Source organism: Lotus japonicus, chromosome 1, assembly GCF_012489685.1.
Source record: "Lotus japonicus ecotype B-129 chromosome 1, LjGifu_v1.2".
Lineage (NCBI taxonomy): Eukaryota > Viridiplantae > Streptophyta > Magnoliopsida > Fabales > Fabaceae > Lotus > Lotus japonicus.
Genome location: NC_080041.1, coordinates 129,595,445 through 129,614,682, shown reverse-complemented (window position 1 = coordinate 129,614,682; position 19,238 = coordinate 129,595,445). Strand labels below are relative to the sequence as shown.

Below are 19,238 nucleotides of genomic sequence, written 5' to 3'. Positions count from 1 at the left end.
TATGTTAATAATACAAATAAAGTTTACATATACTTCAAAAATTAGTTTTCAAGCATCAGCAGTGTAAATATTCTTTCTCTAGTATTCAATTATTTTATATCACATCAACTTAAACTGTTAGATGATTTATAAACAAAAAAAAATATATATTTGCCATGTATATATGTTAAATTCACATTTCAATTAGATTTTACTTTTGCTGATTAAAATTAAGAAATAAAATGGAAAAAAATTGTAGATAATCATATATATGGAATATAATATATACAAATTAAAATTAATATTTTTCTAAGAGCATGTTCAATGCAAAGTTGTTAATTGGGTTGCTTTAAACATTATTCTAGTGGACTCAAACTGCCACATAAGATTTAAGCAACCCAAACAGAATTCGCTTCAATCATGGTTGTTTATTTTTCTTTTGTTTGGGTCCCACTGTACTTTATATATTCATATGATTTCAAAGTCATGACACTGTTCGTGTTCGCGTTCATGAGTGAAAAAGGAAAGAATAATTTTTTAATCAAAATGTAAGAAGAAATAGAAAAAACAACCAAATATATAACCAACCTTACTAAAATAAAATAAAATAAAATCTGCTGAACTCTAGCTAGCTATCTTCCACTTTTCTATATTTGCATCTCACTTCCGCTCCAATTCACTTCTGTCTTTGGTTTGGTTGCTGCTCTCTCTAACCTAGTTCTCCATGTTCCACTCATCAAGTTTCAATCTTTAAGTCATAAATGTCTTCATTCACATCACTTCTCTGATCTGGCTCTTCAGTTTCCCATACCCAGATCAAAATTTTGATCATTTTGTCTCCCCTGTTGTGCTTAAACTTCATGCCATTCACATAAAAACCAGTACTTTCATTTGGGTATACACAGTTTCTGGATTTTTGTGAAATGGGTTGTGTTTGATATGCACAAAGTTGATTCAGGATACAAGGTCAGCTTCATTTCTCTTCTGTGTTTTTTGTGCTTCATCAGTCTCAATACTTCTGATAATCTTATTGCTATTTTGCTAACTTTTTGTATTTCTGATACTTGTCTTCATCTATTTTGTTACTTGTCAGTGATTTGAATTCTTTTTTTGTTATAGATTTCTCATTGTTTAGGACCTGAGGAATCGATGATGTGCACTTACATTGAGCTTGTACTAGATCGAACATGCGCATGAACAAAATCATAATATCTGTGTTTATATACTGCTTGTTTGGTTTCTTGGTATTCAAATCGAGTGATATTATATTTTGGGTTTCTGTCTTAGTGTCTCTAAACCATTGCCAAAAAAATGAAGCTGGCTTCATTTGTTTTGTTTAGGATTAGGTGATTTGTGATCTGGTTCTGAATGTTGAATTGTTGATAAGGAGAAGGATTTGAAATGAGATGTAATTTTTTCACAGGTAGTGATTTTCTGAGGGAAAATGGAGATGACTTGGACCTTTGATTGGTTTCTCTGAATTTCAGAATCCAAGGCTTTTGCATCAATGCATGTGTTGATAACTTGGTCCTTAGATTGGTTTCTTTGAATTTCAGAATTCAATGCTTGTGCATCAGTGCATGTGTTGTTTCTGATTAATAATATTGACCACTGGAACCACACCATCCAATGATTTTTCTGATGATGTTTAAGTCTTTTTATATTGTCCATTTGAAAGACAGAGCATATGTAATGTAACAATATATCTTAGTCCTTGCTTTTGGCTCACATCAGAATCTTGATTAATGTATTTATGCAGGTGACTTTAAAAATCAATAATTGTACTGCACACTTGATCTTGGTTCCCTTTGATTTAATAAACAAATTATAGGTCATAGGTGCAAGTGATACTTAAAAAAGAAAAATTGCATTTTGGAAGAAGTTGTTTGCAACTTGTATTTCAAAATAGATCTGCATTTTTAACTAGCATCTTATAAACCTCATGGTTTGCTTCAGTTTGACATCTTTCATTGTCATTTAGTTATTTTCTCTTCATATGGTCTTTTAACGTCAAAGTATAATTGTTTTGTCCGCGCAGATTTCCTGTTGAGACTTGAGATATTTAGTACTTTTCTGTCAGCAAGCTTCTTGAGCTATGGGTAGAGGGAGAGGAAAGGCAAAGAAGCAATCTGTTATTGCTGAGGTTCCTGGAAGTGGTGAAGAGGAAAAAGTCCCACCTTACAGAGGAAGAGGAAGACCGGTAAAGCCGCTGACAGAAGAAATTGAAGAAGTAGAAGTAACTGAAAAGGTAGAGAAAGATGAGGAGAATGTACAAGGTAATGTTTCCAGCAATGATTTGAAAACTCAAGTTATCACAGTAAATAAGAGAAAAAGGAAGAGGTCTGCACAAGTTAAAGAGAAGACAGATCCAATGAAAGAGGACAATGGCGTCCGTGCGAAGTTAAGCGCTGATGAATCAGTTAAGTCCACTGGATTCCGACAGAATGGGAGCAGGCGTAAGAGCAAGCCTCGCCGCGCTGCTGAAGCTGGAGTAGATTGCAAGTGAGCAAGTTTGTCATGATAGTTTTTATGCTCTTGAGATTGTTGGAACTTTGTCATCACTACAGAGGGTTCGCTTGGTTATATAAGGCTTGTTATGGTTGCTTATTGTTATTCCTTTTGATTTTGTAACACTTTCATATGCTGTTTCTATAAAATGGCTTATTTTAATTTTGAGGATTCATATATACTATGCTTTTAAAATGTTCTATAGAGATACTTTCCCGAAAAGAAACTACGGAATTTTGTAGATATTCTTTTGTCATTCATGAGTTGTTTAAGTTCATTTCCCTTTTTTCTCAGTGTCTGATGATATATTTGTTTACTTTACATGCATGTCTGTGATGTAAAGAGATCGAACTCATGCAATTCTAGAATGGGGAAAATTAATGGTTTCTATACAGAAGCCTTTATTTAAGGGATTACATTCCAGTAAATTGTTAAATTAGTTTATTAAAGATACCACATCCTACATATTGGTCCTTAAAAGATATCATATCATCTGTGAGGTTCTTGAATAGTTGAATGTGCTTTTTATCACCGTTAAATTTGGGTGCTCTTGGTAAATATCTTAATTAAGCATTTGTGTTAGTAAGCACTTATTTTTGAACACTTATGTTATAATCATATATTTTTTATGTTCAATTTAAGATATGTCATATAATATAAATATATAATCAAGAAATAAAACTAGTACCAACGGGTGGTTGGTTCAACTGATACATGTTTGATTCCCCAAACGTGGTAAGCTTAGACTATATAATTATTTAACCACTCAGAAAGTCTTGTAAGCCTAACAAGCCGGCCTATTTAAAAAAATAAATTTATTTTATTATTTTTACATTGAATTTATATTATAATATCTCAAAATTATATACTTATTGACTTGTTTATATGTTTAAGCATGTTAGACTATATAATTATTTAACCATATAAACCTCTATAGATAGAGACTGATCTTTGACTTATACGATATAATGATATTATTATATTTTTTTCTCATTAGCTATAAGTTTGTTGACATGTTTACAAATAAAATTGTTGGTATACTTGAATGTCATATGTTTAAATCAGGCCTTTAAATAGGCTACCAGGTCAGGCCAGACTTTCAACAAATCAAGGATTAGACCGAAAAAAAAGCCTATGACAAATAACATGCCAGACTCAGGCCTTAAATTTTTGAAATAGGTCAGGCCTATTTAATCAAAGCTTAGCAAAGCCTAAACTATTTCTACCCTAGCAGTGACCAACACCTGCTCCCTTAAAATATATTAAATTGTAATAAATAAATAATAGTGAGTTCACACTACTAAAATAGAATTGATTGGCTCAAGTGGAAAATAGCTTGTTTTGCCAGCCCAAATTCAATGTTTGAATCTCCCACTCCCTTTTTCTCAAATGTTAATTAAAAATTTTCAATTTAACATCTACAAGTTTAATAAATAGAAGTGAGTTCATATTATTTTTATTAAACTGCGTAGCTCAACTGATGAAATACATTTTACGTTATGGACTAAATTGACCTATGTTTGCCACTTTTAGAGACTAATATGACTAACATTGGCCACGTCAGCATTTAACAGCCTTATCACCTTCGTTAGTTGACCAAAACTGACAGATGGACTAACTTGACCGACGACCGTCATTTTCAGGGATTACGGAAGCTATTTTAATCATCTAGATACCAATTTGACAGCGCTTGACATTTTCAGAGACCAATTTAGTCATTTCCTCCATTAGGGAAACCCAACTTTATATCATTCTTCGTAATTCTCGATAATGACATATCAATTACACCATTTTAACCAACTCTACTACAACTTTTTAGTCAAACTCAACAACTTTAAAACACTTCTCAAATCAACCTCACAAATCTACTCTACAATTTGCCCTTTGCTACCCTTTTTCATTTCCCAAATGAACCCGAGACCTCAGTAGCTTGTTTGGCGCCTAAACTAACCAACAGTAGTCTTCTTCATAACTATATAGAAATTACTCCATAACAAGAACAAAGCTTGTTTGGGAACTAAGAAAGCAGAGGAAAACGCAAAGAAAATTTACTACTCCGATTCTCGGGAAAATGGCTTGCTACTTCCTCTATGCGCATCTCAACCTCATTGTCTTCTCGTCAATTTTGATTTCTCAGACCTTGGCGTTCACTCTTCTACCTGAAGGTAACTCACCTCACCTTAACTGTTTGTTCTCTCTTCCACTGTTCTAGCATCAGTTGAAAATTTGATCAGTTAGAGATAGATAGATAGATAGATAGATTCTTTGTGTAGTTTGGTAATGTAGATTTGTTTGCATTTCGGTGGATTCATCATGGTTGTGGTTGAGCTAGGGTTCTTGATTCTAGATATAATTTTTCACACTTTGAATATCAAAATTTGTTTTTATTCTATAAAACTATGAATCTACGATCCAATTTCACTAAAGACTGTGTTTCTTGTGCTTGTTCTTTTGGATAAACAGTCTCAGCTCTCCAAGATCTATACAGGGCCTTAAACTACCCGCCCGCGCTCCAAGGATGGAATGGCAGCGATCCGTGTGGGGAGTCTTGGAAAGGAGTGGCTTGTTCAGAGTCATCAGTAATACATATGTAATGGATGCACCAACTCTGAAAATTATGTTTTCTATTTGGATCATGATATCAGTGATGACTGCTAGCTGTGTTTTCTGTTAATATGCAGAAAAATTCAAGGACTAAACCTCACTGGGTTTCTTGGAAGCATGCTAAATAATCTACATAACTTGAAGGAACTGTGAGTGTTTGGTTTGTATGGCATTAGATTAGATTCTTATCAGAACATATGAATGTCAAGACTTGTTGTTTACTTACTTCCATATTTTGGTTTCTGTAGTGATGTTAGTTCTAATAACATTTTGGGTGAAATTCCGTTCGGTTTACCTCCCAATGTCACACATATGTAAGCCAACTGTTCTTCTCATATTTTTCCTGCAAGACTGAGTTCTATGCTTTCTGATAAGTGATAACCATACTTGCATGATTTTTTATTGTAGAAATAAAGCTTGCATTCTTGCAAATATTTGAGCCAAAATATCTCATATCCATTGGTATCATGAAATTTATGCCATCTGTGAGTAACATTAGGAGTAAAATGGAATGTTGTTAGTAGGAAACGCACCCTGCTTGCAACTCGGTCCCTGATCTAAGTTTCATGCTTTGTTGCCTTTAAACTATTTAAAATCATTTCATGTTATACCTCTACACAGATAGTAAAAGGAGTAACTTGAAATTAAGTTTGAATGATTTAAGGACTGAGTTATACACAACATTTAAATCTGAAACTAATTTGAGAGCAAGTATATATCTAGGGTCTAGAATGTCGGTTTACTTCTTACATTGGTGTTCAATGTTCATTTTAAACCAAGCTTGCTAGAGATGATAATGTATGGCAACATTATAGCAACAACCAAAATCTTTTCCCCATTAGATGGAATCAACTACATATTTCCTCATCTCTTTTGAGCATGATATAGTGATTGAGGTTTACTAATGGTTGTGAAATCATCACTGCTGGTCCTGTTTTGCAGGAATTTAAGCCACAATTGCTTAATTGGACCCATTGGCAATGTGTTTACTGACTTACACAATCTCGAAGAATTGTAGGTCTTCTTCTCCTTGCCCTTTTGGATTGCTCATTGGATATAAATTTAAATAAAATGAAAGGTGATTCAACCAGTACAAAATGGTACTTACTTGAAACCTTGAATTTTCTGGATCTGTGGGAGCCAACTATGAATACAATCTGAACCTTCTCAATTTTTAAGTGCTCTCAAAGGATTACATAGTACAGGTTACACTACGACTATATAAAATGTTATAAATAATAAAATAAAAGGAAATCATTCAACCTAAAAATAAATACAGTAATTTCACTACATAGTTAGCTACTGTGCTTTGTTGAAGAAGGACATACCAGTGGAGAAGTGATGGAGAAAGCAACTGGTTATAAAAACACAACATCTTTCTTAGGTTCAGATAGAGTGACGTGCTGAGAAAATGAGACTAACAAAATGTAGATGCTTTGATTGTTTCGTTCAACTTTCATCATATTGAGCCACACTATGGATGTTTTCCTTTCTTCAGGGACCTTTCATACAATAATTTCTTGGGAGATCTACCATGTTCATTTGGATCCCTAACAAGCCTTGCTAGATTGTAAATCTCTTACTCAATTCTCAAAGGCAGATCTGTTCTTTTATTAGGGTATGTTGGTTTGATTCGTAGTGTTGCTTATTTGCAGGTTCCTGCAGAATAACAAATTCACTGGATCAGTCGCCTACCTGGCTGAACTTCCACTTACTGATTTGTAGGGTTATCACTAACATTTTCCCTATATATGCACATTTTCCCTTCTATTAGTTGCTCATTTGTCTATGTTGCTCATTTGTCTATGTTGCTAGGAACATTCAAGATAATTTGTTTAGTGGCATTCTTCCACATCATTTCCAGTCCATACAAAATTTATGGTTAGTGACAACTATTATCATCCATGCTTCTTGCATCAAATGAATTAAAATAAGATTGAATGATTACACTCTATACCTTCATTTAGGATTGGAGGGAATAAATTCCATGCAACGGACAACTCTCCTCCCTGGACTTTTCCTTGGGATACTTTACAAGTTGACCATAATATTAGTCACCCACCCACAGCCACAACTCAGGCAAATGCCATAAAGAACTATGCTCCTCCCAAAGTAAGTGAGTACAAGAAGAAACATATAGGTCCTGGAGGAATAGCTCTAATGGTTGGTGGGGGAACACTTCTGGCTACATGTCTGACATTCTTTGTTGCAATCCGTTTGAACAAACTCCGTGCACAAAGCTTTGACTTGAAGAACTTTGAAAGCAACCATATCTCTTTGCATTCTCATCCAACCAGTGCAACCATAGGTAACTCATACAGAAATGCATATGGATTCTGAGATACTATATCCCGTTTGTCATGATTGCTAACTGAGGAAATCTTGAGAAAATCTGGAACAAATACTATTAGAAAAGTTTGATATGATATTAAAAGATTGCTTTTTCTATGTAATTATCAAAAAGCAACCTCTCTGAGTGAGGATGCCATTCCATTTAGTATATCTGTCAATTCATTACTATTGTTTATCATGCTTTCCTTTTTCCACAATTGTGATAGAGATCTCTTCTGCTGCACTGGATGAGAGCCCACAAATCCCACCATCTTATACTGCATCCCTTTTGGGTCCAATGCGATTGCCTTCCCTGCACCACAAAAATGTAGAGGAATCAGCAAGAAGGAGTTTTTCCAGAAGACGCAGATTCACCGGAAAGACGAATATTTACACAGAAGCAGAGCTTCAGTTAGCCACCAACAACTTCAATGAAGGCAACCTTCTGGGAGAGGGATCTCTTGGTCCTGTTTACATAGCTAAATTTACGGATGGCAAAGTACATTCTTAAGCTATCTTTTAAACACTAAAGTCATATTCCTTTTTTCTCAGGTTATGCAACTTTTTTTCTTGTTGAAGGTTTTGGCTGTGAAGAATATAGCAATGGCTGGACAGTCTTTCAGAGAAGAGGAAAAGTTCCTGGATGTCATTTGCACGGCTTCCCGACTGAAGCACCCCAACATTGTAGCACTCAATGGTTATTGTTTGGAGCGCAGAAAGCATCTTCTTGTTTACGACTACATTGGAAATTTAACTCTAGGCGATGCTCTTCACAGTGGGGCATGCAAGCCTCTATCGTGGATCCACCGCCTTCGGATTGCTGTAGGTGTTGCCCAGGCCCTGGAGTAAGTTTAAGTTCCATGTTTCCTCAAAAATTTATGACTTGTTCATATGATAGTTGAAGCTCAACTCTTTAATGTCATGCCAATGTTTTCAGCTATTTGCACTCAGCATGTTGCCCCCCTGTGGCCCATGGTAACTTGAAGGCTGCAAATGTTCTACTGGATGAAAATTTCATGCCTCGTGTTTGTGACTGTAGCTTGGCTATTTTGAGACCATTGAGGAGTGATCTAGTTCAGATTCCAGTAAGTAATTGCTAAGATTTTTGTGGCTTAAGTTACTTACAACTTGCTTTGAGCTATATAGTTCTACTACCTAAAACTTGATGATAGATGACAGTTACATTTGCTAATGCTCTCTGTTGGTTTTATCTTTCAGGTTGTTTTAACTTTTAAGTTGTCACATAAAACATTCTTTGTCAAAACTTTAGGCCAATTGAATGTTCCAGTATAAAGTCTGAGCAGAACTGGAATAGTAAATGATTTGAACAACAGACAAGAGTATTAAAATTTGGTTAATTTTAGTGAACATTTGATGAAAGGGTTTCTTGAAGTTGAGATTATAGAAGGATGCAAATTTGATTGTTTTTTATTCAAGATAAAGTATGATATTTTAATTAGTAAGTTTTGAATAGGACATAGTTCAGATTTTAGAACAAAGACTAAAATTGGGGTTCAGATTTTAGAACAAAGACTAAAATTGGGAGGTGCTCACAGTAGAGACAAAAATGCAATTAGACCAAAATTTTATGAACCGCCTATTGCAATGTGAATCAGAAGCTTTACAATCATCTCCCTAAATATGCCCATTGCAGATATAGGTTCACTGATCACTTTGATGACTTTTTGAAACAGGCTCCTGAGATTATTGGTAGAGAGAGAGGCTACTGCAGCAGAAGGAAAGACGTGTTTGCCTTTGGGGTATTGCTTCTGGAACTGTTAACAGGAAGGAAACCTTTGGATGGCTATCTTTTTCATCAATCTTGCATTCCATTTATTTCAACACGGTGCCAGGGTAGTTGGACCGAATTATGGCCTCTATTTCAATTTCAACACAGTGCCAGGCCAAGTGAGGAGCAATATCTGGTGAAATTGGCTTCACCCAAGCTTCATGATATCGTGGATCCCAGCATGAAAAGGACATTTTCATCCAATGAACTTTCATGTTATGCTGATATCATCTCCCTCTGTATACAGGTATTTGCACCTAAATGTTATCATTAAGATTGTATTTTGCCATTTAGCACTCGGTTTTAAATCTTACCGTCTTTCCTACAGCCTTTAAAGCAATTCCGTCCTCCAATGTCGGAAGTTGTGGACTCTCTTGTATCTTTTTCCCAAAAGTTCAGCTTTGCAGAGAGCGATATGGAAGATGGTGCTGATTTTGATCTATTTGAGAGGTCTTTCCGTTCAACCAACACATGCTTTATAGGTTCACCTGTATTGAGCCATGTATCAGCCTGATATACAACATCAACGTTTGACGTAGAAGCCGCCTGGGTGATATTAACCAGCTAGAAGACATTAAGGTGTTCTCTCATTGCATATGAGAATCATCAATGTTGCAGATAATTCAGTTAGACAAGGATGTAGTTAGTTGGACTTGGCTAACATACCTTATCTGGAAGAAGGTGGTTAGTTAATAGCTATAGCTGTGTATAAGTAGTCAGTTGACAGTTACAAGTGTGTATTGATGAATAACTGATGCAGTGTATTGTGATATAAATAAATATCTCAATACAATTTTTTTCAACTTAGTAATCCATCACTCTCTCAATTCTTCCCCTCCCTGTATAGTGCTAATGCAGTGAGTGTGTTCCATAGAACTTGTATGTGAGCGTGTTCTTCACAGCTAGCTTTTTGTCATATCATCACCTCTTCATTTACATTGATAAAAAAAAAGTCCCTATAATATAGAATTGAGATTTGAGTGAAAAAGAAACTGTTTGATACAAATAAACTTCAATAAGTATTTTTTAATTTGCATCCAAAAGGATTAAAAACCATTACGGTAAGATATGGTTTTTTTACATGCAAAATTATCAATATTTAGTTTGTTTATTTATTTTTTATTTGAAGTCTCTTATTTTTTTTTGAACAATTATTGCAATATATTAAACGAGGGGCATAGAAGCGAAGTCTCTTATTCTTAAAACATATTCTTTTAGTCTTTTATTTATTTTAAATATCACTTTAATTCTCAAGGTGTATTTTTTTAATTTTAGTGCAAAGTGCAAATGATTTGTAATCCATTATAATTATCAAACATATAAAAGAAAAGCACTTTGTTTGAGCAAAGTGATAGTGAGTGATTTGCAGCTCCCTCCGAACACAACACCACTTTGTTTCTCTTCTCTTGTCGATTTCTACCTCACAGGTACTGTACCAATCAACCCTTTGTTTTTCTCCATCTTCACCATCGCAATTTTGTCTCAATTAGGGTTTTCAATTCGATTCCCCTTTTCACAATCATCCTCGATCTAAATGTGAATTTCATTATTATTATTATTGTTTCTATTCTTCGTTCTGCGTTACCGGTTTTTCCCCAAATCCCAATTCAGCTTATTCTTTTTTCTTTTTTTTCTGAATCGATTATCATTGGGTCTCACTGTTCAAGTCTTTCATCGATTTTCACCAAGCTGATAACTTTATTATGCGTTCTGTTTAAAAAATGGATTTTTTTTTTCATTTTATTAAAAACTGAAGGACAATGTAACTATGTTCAATTCCATGATTTTCTTAAGCATTTTGATATTTAGAAATGTAAACTCTTTTGTTTGGAATTTCAATTTGGAATGCATTATTCCTATCAAAATATTCTAGTTAGTAGAACTGCAAGGTAACATTTGTTTCCCAATTTTCTGTTTGACAGGTAAATGTTTGTAGACATGTATGTAGTGTAGGATTTTGTTATGTGACTTTGTTAATGAGTAGTAATAGTTTGATATTTGACTTAAGTTCTAACCTTTTAATTCTTTTGGTAATTTTGTTGTTGGTGGGCAGATAAAATCATGGTAAAAATTGACCCTGCGGAGCTTAGGTACTTGGAGAATGATGATTCATCACTCATGAAAACTATTAAGGGTGCAACGACTGGTTTAGTTGCCGGCACTATCTGGGGTACCGTCGTTGCCACATGGTATGATGTCCCTCGTGTTGAGAGAAATGTTGCTCTCCCGGGGCTAATTAGGACTTTCAAGATGATGGGCAACCATGGATTGACCTTTGCCGCCATAGGAGGAGTCTACATTGGTGTGGAGCAGTTGGTGCAGAACTTTAGGGGTAAGAGAGATCTGGTGAATGGAGCTGTTGGTGGATTTGTTGCTGGTGCAGCTATTCTGGGTTACAAAGGTATCTCATTCCTCTAATAAATATTTGTCTGGGAATTTTCATGTTTTAATGTTTAGATTTTGAAATATTGTTACTGTTGTTGTTGATAATGGTGAACAAAATTCATTAAGTGCTTTTATGTTTGATCTCATAATCTAGTTCAGAGATGGTAATGGAACATCGTATGAACAACGACTTGATCCATTTCATTCTGAAAATTAGTGTGCTTGATTGGTGTATTTTTTCTTCTTTTTGCCATGATTATGCTAGCTAGGTGGCCACTGGTGCTTTTGATGTCTATTAGAGTTGACACTTGTATGATGGGTTACTTGAGTCCAATGTCAGACTCATGGTGAGTCAGCCATGCTGTTACATTGGTTAGGTAATTAAGTAGCTAGACATCTAGGATTCCCAAGTCCCAACTACAAATGTATTTGTGTATTAAGCAACCTGCAAGAACAGAATTATCTTAGATTCTCTGATTCTCTCTCTGAATATCTTTGCTTGCATTCCTTCAATCGCTCCCCCCCCCCCCACCCACTGAACTCTGTCATTGTCTGCCAAGGAAAGCATTCTATCATTGCCTTTTTTGTGCTTCTCTGGCTTTGGAGAATTGATCTTGTGGTTGTGTGTGATTTACAGTGTGTACTGGCAGGTGACCAATTCTTCGATCCATATATCCCTTGTGTCCGTGTTATTATTTCAGGAAGTAATTAAAAAGGCTTGTTTATTATATAGCAATCTCATATTTATATGGATATTTTATGCTCCTTTTCTGTCACTCTCGAGGATTATTATATCTGAAGATTTTTTTGTCCCAAAAGAGAAGCTATGAATTATATGTTCTGAATTTCTTCCATTCAATTGTACTTGGTTCATTGTTTGGTGGCCTGATGTCTAAGTAATAACATGAAATGTAGTTTTTAGGAACTAGGGGGCTATACCCATGTTAGTATGCAGAGGCTCTCTTTTTTTTACTATTATTATTTCATTTCCTTATGTGACAAATTATAATGCTTCACATAAACGTTGAGAATGGTGATTTTTTTTCTTGCACTAAGCAACATTTTTCTTATTCCATGCATCCAATGATGCTTGTCCCCTAAATTGTTTCTGCTTTTGTGCTTCCTTTTGTTTTTCTAATCACACTGCTGCAAAATTCTTCAATCATTCGTATACAGTTAAACAGCGCAATATTCTTTAAAGATTTACATCGGATAATTCTAGCTATTGAGGTTGAGGATGGATATGTGCCTGTAATCTCTGAAAGGGTCTACCTTATTAATAGTTGATTCTAACTACAACTCGTCATTTCCTCTTTGCTGCTAACTTTGTATGGAGTTATTAGTTATTACTAATTCTTAAATGTAGCTAGTGTTGTTTTAGTTACAGTCCTATTTACCCGTGGGGAAGTAGCATATCTTCAAATATCTGTTCTTAATCTTAGCTTTTTAGACTTAACTAAAAATCCATTTATTTGAAGTTTTGACTTCTTATTAGTTGGTGACTTGGTGCTCTATTTGTTGCTTGTTTACATGAGGGTTTTGCAGTGAAAGGGTAAGACCTTAAGGGGGTAAAGTTTTCATTTTTTTGTTTTCAAATATCTGTTGCTTTAACCATTTCACCATATCGATATTTGAATGAACTCATCTTTTATAACCTTGATTACTAAGTTACCTCTTTAAATCTGATATGAATTACTAAGATGCTTTTTAATCTAAGTATCTGCCATTGGATAAAATTATGTTTGATAAAATTAAGTTTGTCGAATAAGTTTAAAAAATCATTTTGTGTTTGTGAATCATGCGTAACACTAGTTTAAAACAATGGATGTGTTTGTGAATGATGTGTAAACTTAAGTTTACAAAATGAATGTTGTTCGGATAGAATAAAATGAAATCACCTTGCATCAGACTGTTTTATAACAATCTTTACGTGCTGTGGATTCTATTGTAGGAAGGAGCATCTCAACTGCACTTTCTGCTGGATCAGCATTGGCATTCACATCTGCAGTTCTTGATTTCGGAGGTCAGACAATGAAACATGACGATGGGAAGGAGTACGCGGCATACACCACAAAGAAAAGACCCAGCCCTGATGCATAACTATTAATTTATGCACCTTTATGACCAAGGACATTTCAAGTTGATAGGAGAGAGTGAATCATCACTCTTTGTTGTTTGTTTGAGTTGGGATTACATACTCGGCTATGTTTCCATATTTTCTGTTGTAAGTTGAATTTGCTGAACCAGTTAAACTCCAATAAATGTGCTATTATCTGTTCTTCCACAACCTTGAATTACATAATATTTTGACGGTCTTCCTTGGGAAGTTGACACTGTGAAGCAGAAACATGTGATTAGGCTAGGGATTGTAGCTTTGAGATTCTCATGAACAATTCAAATCATGAATGATATCTTCAGCCTCAGCCCTCAAGGGATGTTAATACTGCACCCAATGACTACAATCACGTGAATTCGCTATTTTACCATTCAAGAATTTGTCAAAATAAAAAAGGGTGAATTGAGAAATTGTTTACCAGCCTCAAGTAGGGCAGTGTTTTTGTTCGTATGCAGAGGCCAGAGGAGGCCAGAGAAATTGTTTGTTTCGCAGTAAAAATGGAGCTTGGCTAACCATTATGCAATTGAGATAAGAAAATGGAAAACAAACAATGTCGATGAAATGTAACATTTCACTTTAAATGATAATAATGATAAAAGAAATGCTAAAATACATTTTTTAAACACATTCTTCACACATTTTTTTTAAAAATAAACAAATCTCGTGTAGTATGATGAAAAATGTGTCTAAAAAGAGCATGTTATCAGCACTTATCTAATAAATTGGTTTAGACAAAACTCATTCACTCATTTTCTTTATATTTTACTAAGACTTTACAATTTTAACTACCCTTCATCAATCAAAACATACCTGAGTTTAATAGCTTAATGTCTTGTACAGTGAACAAATAAATTTTCACTATCTTATTATTCCTTTATATGGTACGTACTATTCTATTTTCTGGTCAAATTATTCATCTCTTACTAGAGTTGAGTTAACCAACACATATTGATTCAGTTAGTAAGGATGAATCACTTTTCCTCAAAATATTACGTGTTTGATTCTCATTATTGATGTGAGAGCTATGATAGTGGGTGACCTATAAATACATATATAATTATAAGCCACATATGATCGTGATAATGATCGGAGCCGAACCCAGTTAAAATTTAATCCAACGGAGACATCTGCAACCATCAATGGGTGACAAAAGCAATAATAAGGTTAGTGTGTACCTGTGAAGCGGTGATCAAAGCTAAGGATTGAGAAACATTTCCACGTGGCAGAAAGCCATTGCTGATGCCAAATTTCATGGCCCACTAAATTATACCATTGGCTAAGTTGTGTTAAGCTTTGAAAGCCTAGTTGTCATGGAGGGACAAGAATGACACACAAATTCTAAGTTCTAACTATGGCAGGGACTGGTTTCCACACTTCCTGTCTAAGTCTCTCCTCCTCCAGGTAACTCATCTTAACTTTCAACTTTCCTTTAACATGTTAACTTTCTTTTCAATTTTTGCCTTATAAATTAGATATTTGTTGAAAACAATTAATGAAGGGGGGAGAAAAAGCTTAGTTAATGTTTAAAAATCTACTTGTACATGATTGTGAGGGATTAAGGTTGTGTTTTCAGCAATTTAGGGACATGTTGGTTGGTATTAAAAACTCACAATGCAAGGGCCCTGCCAGGGAAACTACCTGGAAGGAGAAGCTTGACATTGAAAGCAGAAGTGAAGTTTGTAAATGCTGAACAAGCCAAGGAGCTCATAGCAGTGGATGGATATAGTGTTCTGGACGTGCGGGACATAACTCAGTTTGAGCGAGCTCACATTAAATCATGCTATCATGTGCCTCTTTTTGTTGAAAATAAAGACAATGATCCAGGTATATATAATATATGGAATTTCTTCTTCCAAAAGAATTTATGTGCATTTTTTTTTTCCTTTTCTATTGTTCTTTTCTTCACCTCATTCACTCACTTTCTGTAGGTACAATCATAAAAAGGACTCTGCACAATAATTTTTCTGGGTTGTTCTATGGGTTACCATTCACAAAGCCAAATCCTGAGTTTGTACAATCTGTCAAGAGCCAGATTCCGCCTGAAAGTAAAGTCTTGGTTGTATGTCAGGAAGGACTGAGGTTAGTTTATGATTTATTAGCAATTTTGATTGCTAATTGTACTTAACTGTTCTTGATCATATGTTGAGAGGAAGCTTACATTGATATTTTCAGTCCCTTAATCTGCCATCTTAGGACATGGAATCCCAACTCTGCTTTGGATCATTTATTTTTTGTTTGTGATTGGCTTCCAAAATTATAGTTTCACAATATCAGAGAGCGTTTTGCATGTACTGTAGCTTGGAGAGAAAAAACTGATTGAGAAGAGTGTTGGTGATAAAGAATCATTTTTTGGGGGTTTTAAAATAACTTAACTTCTTGGGAGGTTTGGTTTTTGACAGAGAGTCATGTTAAATATTTCTTGCATTGTGTGCTTAGAGAAGTCATATTTTCAAACCTTATATTTTGGAGAGTTTGGACTACAGTATTGTGTAGTTTCAAGCAAACTCTCCCAACACTTTCAATCTTTTCCTTTTTGTTATTATCTATCTTCAAGTTACCAAACTCCCCTTCAGTTTTCCAAGTGTCAAACATTGCTTGGTTTTAGCAAATCTGCATTGGGACTGCAGAATCCATCACCCATTTTGATTTAGTAACCTTACTGATTGCTAAGAACACATCATCTTTTGTGGTTCTAACCATGTTGCTTTGGGAGTTATCATTCTTCTTAATCTCTTTCAATTTCTTCAAGTCCTTCTCTTTTGTGTACATTTAGCTTGTATACGTTGCTCGTCTCCCAACAATAGTGATACTCCTCACTCATATCTCTTCATCACAAATTGACTCTTTGATTGGCTCTTCCCTTACTCAAGCTCCTTCGCAGCTAACATACCATCTTTGTCATTAATATTCGCTCATTTTTCATTGTATTTATAATTTTCTCAAATGACTGCAATCAAGTCATTCAATTTCAATGGTGCCCTCCCTATAAGTCATGTTTGAACTAGAGGCTTGTAGGACTTAATTAAGCCAACAATAGCAGCGCCTACTTCTCTTGAGAGATTTTATCGTCTGTGTTCAATAGTTGGCATACTAGCTGGTTGAACACATTGATATGGTTATGGAATGTTCCTCCTTATTTCATGTTCATTTAATGTAACTCCACCTTCAAACCAAGTTAAATGGTTAGCAACTTAGATGCATAGAAGTTCTCAAGCTTCTTGCACACGGCTTTTCGGTGGTGTCTCATGTAGAGTAGTGAGAGTGCCTCTCGTGAGTATGTTATTATTCCTTGTGACTATTGGGTGGGGTACTCGTGTTTGCAGGGTGGTACATATGTTCGGGCAAGTTTTACAAGTTTTCGTAGAACTTGTAAACTTATTTTGAGAGAGTGAATATTTTCATTGAAGTGTTTTCATGGATGTAAGTTAATAGTACCTAAGTGTGTTAATAGAGCTTAATCAGAAAGCTATTAATTAAGCTATACTGGTGGAGAATCCTGTAACCATGAGTGCAAATAACAGGAGTATAATCCGAAGGAAGGCCGTGAATACATTCTGATTAGTTCTTGTTCTTGAGATCAAGAAAAGGAGTTACAAAGAATCCACAAGCCATACTCTTGAATGCCTCAACTCTTCAAAAGACTCCTTTCTATGGTGTTTGAGTATGCCTTCTTCTAAGAATGGTTAAGTTGGATATAAATCTCATCACCTTTTTGTAACACTGTTGGCATCGTTTTATGAATTTACTTCTTGAATTTCATCATTGTATTTGAGGTGTGAAGGAATCCAGAACTCCAATAGAAGCAACTTGTCAGACAAGTGCCTTTTTGTCAGTAACATATATAGTCCCACATCGTGCAGAATTGAACTAATAAGATGGTTTATATAACCAGAACATGACATGATTGGTCACGACCTTACTTGAACAGGATCTGTTCTATAGGCTCGTACAACTGTATCCTTGAGTTCTAAGGAGACAGGAACCAAAGTCTGGTGGATGAATTATGGCCATGAGATCAGAGCGTGATTAATGGCCTTAATGAGCTTCTGTTTCAGGGTCTCATCTTGGGCAATAGAGGATCGTTCTTGGTTAGCCTTTGCTGACTGAGATGGTCTCATGGCTTTCTGACAGACTAAATATCTTTTTTTCTCAGTTTTTGTAAATTATATGAGCCAACGTTGAGATTTCTGAGCACACATTGAGATTTCTGAATCTAAAATTTGGAGTTTTTTACCCCTTCTTTTTGTCAAGGTCTACTGCAGCTGCAGATAGGTTAGAGAAAGCTGGTTTCGAAGATGTAGCATGCATAACTTCTGGCCTTCAATCTGTGAAACCAGGTTTGATGATGCATTGGCTTTTTTCTTTTAAATTACTGTTTATTTCTTAGGTTAAGAGTTTTAGTATTTCCATTTTGTAGGAACATTTGATACTGTTGGCTCCAAGGAGTTGCAGGATGCTGGCAAAGCGGGTTTGGTGACGATCCAAGGAAAAATTTCAACTGTGTTGGGAACAGTTCTTGTTTGTATGTTTCTGTTTTTGGTGTTTTTGTTTGTAAGTTTCTAATATCCTTTGTCACAATTACTGAAGATAATATTGAATCTTCTTTGTTTTATGAAATTTTCAGGTGCATATCTATTTATTACCTTTTTTCCTGATCAAGCAGAGAAGCTGTTCCAATTGGTCCCTGCAGGCTAACCCCAAATATTACATTCATTGTTTTTCCTTCTCATTATGCATTTGGCAAAATTGAGAAATGTGAGATTAGGATTGAGGAACATAAAAACATGAAATGTGAATGGACTCTGATAGAATGGAAGAGCTAGTAATGCCAGTAAGGCTATAATGTTCAAAACAAATTGTAATCCCACTGTGGCAGTGGTAGTATTCTCTATTAAGCAATGCGTACGCCCATTTCCGAATGTTCATATCAGTTATTTTGAATGTACTTGCTAGAACACTTGCAAGATATCAGAACCTGTTAGATTGTTTTCATCAACATCTATACTAGTACTTGTGTAGTTTGGCTTCAAAAATAGCGTTTTCACAGGTTTCCTTCCTGTGAAAAAAGAACATTCACATGTCTATTTTCAGATTTTGTGAGAGCAATTTAAAAGGATTCATCAATGAAGGTGAAAGGATTTGTAAGGTAAATCCCACATGTGGTTCTCTTGATTAATTTAACAATTTCCTAGGTGAACTAAGCAATTTACTAGGTTAATGAGACATTCTAATATTTCATGTAACATTCATATGGAGACTTGATTTCTTTCTAACATCAACTACGGTATCACCACTGATAGTCGTGAGACGATGCTCTTGCCTCACTGTTAGCTGATTAAGTGGTAGGAAGTTTACCAATAAGTTATTATATTTGTAAGAGTTGAGAATCAAACTCTCAACCATTTACTTAAGAGACGAAGTACTGAATCACTTTAGACCCACATGGTTTCATTTGGTGACTTGATTACATGAACTGAACATCATAAACGGACATCTACCATGTGGCCAGTCCCATCTCATTACTAA

General features: G+C 35.0%; 4 protein-coding genes and 1 non-coding gene across 6 annotated transcripts; all 5 read left to right on the top strand.

The window, feature by feature from the left end:
- The first annotated feature begins 607 nt into the window (after nucleotides 1–607).
- Nucleotides 608–2,780, top strand: LOC130730693 (uncharacterized). 2 transcript variants are annotated; one of them, XM_057582763.1, is made up of 3 exons: nucleotides 608–945; nucleotides 1,403–1,488; nucleotides 2,018–2,780. In XM_057582763.1, exon 3 carries the CDS (start codon nucleotides 2,075–2,077, stop codon nucleotides 2,483–2,485), a length of 411 nt encoding a protein of 136 aa, XP_057438746.1. In that variant the 5' UTR covers nucleotides 608–945; nucleotides 1,403–1,488; nucleotides 2,018–2,074; the 3' UTR covers nucleotides 2,486–2,780. The 2 variants fall into 2 exon arrangements, with proteins under 2 accessions (XP_057438746.1, XP_057438745.1); XM_057582762.1 differs by lacking the exon at nucleotides 1,403–1,488 and having other exon boundaries at nucleotides 610–945.
- A 1,568-nt stretch (nucleotides 2,781–4,348) lies between these two features.
- On the top strand, nucleotides 4,349–10,024 carry LOC130732674 (protein STRUBBELIG-RECEPTOR FAMILY 2-like). The gene is made up of 14 exons (XM_057584677.1): nucleotides 4,349–4,652; nucleotides 4,951–5,077; nucleotides 5,169–5,240; nucleotides 5,340–5,405; nucleotides 6,034–6,105; nucleotides 6,590–6,661; nucleotides 6,747–6,812; nucleotides 6,907–6,972; nucleotides 7,059–7,399; nucleotides 7,650–7,921; nucleotides 8,002–8,267; nucleotides 8,360–8,507; nucleotides 9,117–9,458; nucleotides 9,540–10,024. The coding sequence occupies exons 1-14, from the start codon at nucleotides 4,559–4,561 to the stop codon at nucleotides 9,723–9,725; spliced, it is 2,190 nt and encodes a 729-aa protein (XP_057440660.1). The 5' UTR covers nucleotides 4,349–4,558; the 3' UTR covers nucleotides 9,726–10,024.
- Nucleotides 10,025–10,482: 458 nt separating this feature from the next.
- On the top strand, nucleotides 10,483–13,883 carry LOC130730692 (outer envelope pore protein 16-3, chloroplastic/mitochondrial). Its single transcript, XM_057582760.1, has 3 exons — nucleotides 10,483–10,638; nucleotides 11,265–11,612; nucleotides 13,548–13,883. Exons 2-3 carry the CDS (start codon nucleotides 11,273–11,275, stop codon nucleotides 13,694–13,696), a joined length of 489 nt encoding a protein of 162 aa, XP_057438743.1. The 5' UTR covers nucleotides 10,483–10,638; nucleotides 11,265–11,272; the 3' UTR covers nucleotides 13,697–13,883.
- Nucleotides 13,884–14,981: 1,098 nt separating this feature from the next.
- LOC130730691 (rhodanese-like domain-containing protein 9, chloroplastic) lies at nucleotides 14,982–18,680 on the top strand. Its single transcript, XM_057582759.1, has 6 exons — nucleotides 14,982–15,113; nucleotides 15,286–15,536; nucleotides 15,641–15,791; nucleotides 17,964–18,049; nucleotides 18,130–18,234; nucleotides 18,337–18,680. The coding sequence occupies exons 1-6, from the start codon at nucleotides 15,064–15,066 to the stop codon at nucleotides 18,405–18,407; spliced, it is 714 nt and encodes a 237-aa protein (XP_057438742.1). The 5' UTR covers nucleotides 14,982–15,063; the 3' UTR covers nucleotides 18,408–18,680.
- On the top strand, nucleotides 17,623–17,846 carry LOC130734961 (small nucleolar RNA U3). The gene has a single exon (XR_009018293.1). It is a non-coding gene; the product is annotated as a small nucleolar RNA U3 (small nucleolar RNA).
- Nucleotides 18,681–19,238: the final 558 nt, after the last annotated feature.

Bases quoted from the DNA above. Each gene is read 5' to 3' on its own strand.
- LOC130730691 (XM_057582759.1), top strand. From the start codon at position 15,064: ATGGCAGGGACTGGTTTCCACACTTCCTGTCTAAGTCTCTCCTCCTCC. The intron at 15,792-17,963 runs GTTAGTTTATGA...CTTTTTGTCAAG, and splicing joins GTATGTCAGGAAGGACTGAG to GTCTACTGCAGCTGCAGATA. The intron at 18,235-18,336 runs GTATGTTTCTGT...TGAAATTTTCAG, and splicing joins GTTGGGAACAGTTCTTGTTT to GTGCATATCTATTTATTACC.
- LOC130730693 (XM_057582763.1), top strand. From the start codon at position 2,075: ATGGGTAGAGGGAGAGGAAAGGCAAAGAAGCAATCTGTTATTGCTGAG.
- LOC130730692 (XM_057582760.1), top strand. From the start codon at position 11,273: ATGGTAAAAATTGACCCTGCGGAGCTTAGGTACTTGGAGAATGATGAT. The intron at 11,613-13,547 runs GTATCTCATTCC...ATTCTATTGTAG, and splicing joins AGCTATTCTGGGTTACAAAG to GAAGGAGCATCTCAACTGCA.
- LOC130732674 (XM_057584677.1), top strand. From the start codon at position 4,559: ATGGCTTGCTACTTCCTCTATGCGCATCTCAACCTCATTGTCTTCTCG. The intron at 5,241-5,339 runs GTGAGTGTTTGG...TGGTTTCTGTAG, and splicing joins CTACATAACTTGAAGGAACT to TGATGTTAGTTCTAATAACA. The intron at 7,922-8,001 runs GTACATTCTTAA...TTCTTGTTGAAG, and splicing joins CTAAATTTACGGATGGCAAA to GTTTTGGCTGTGAAGAATAT.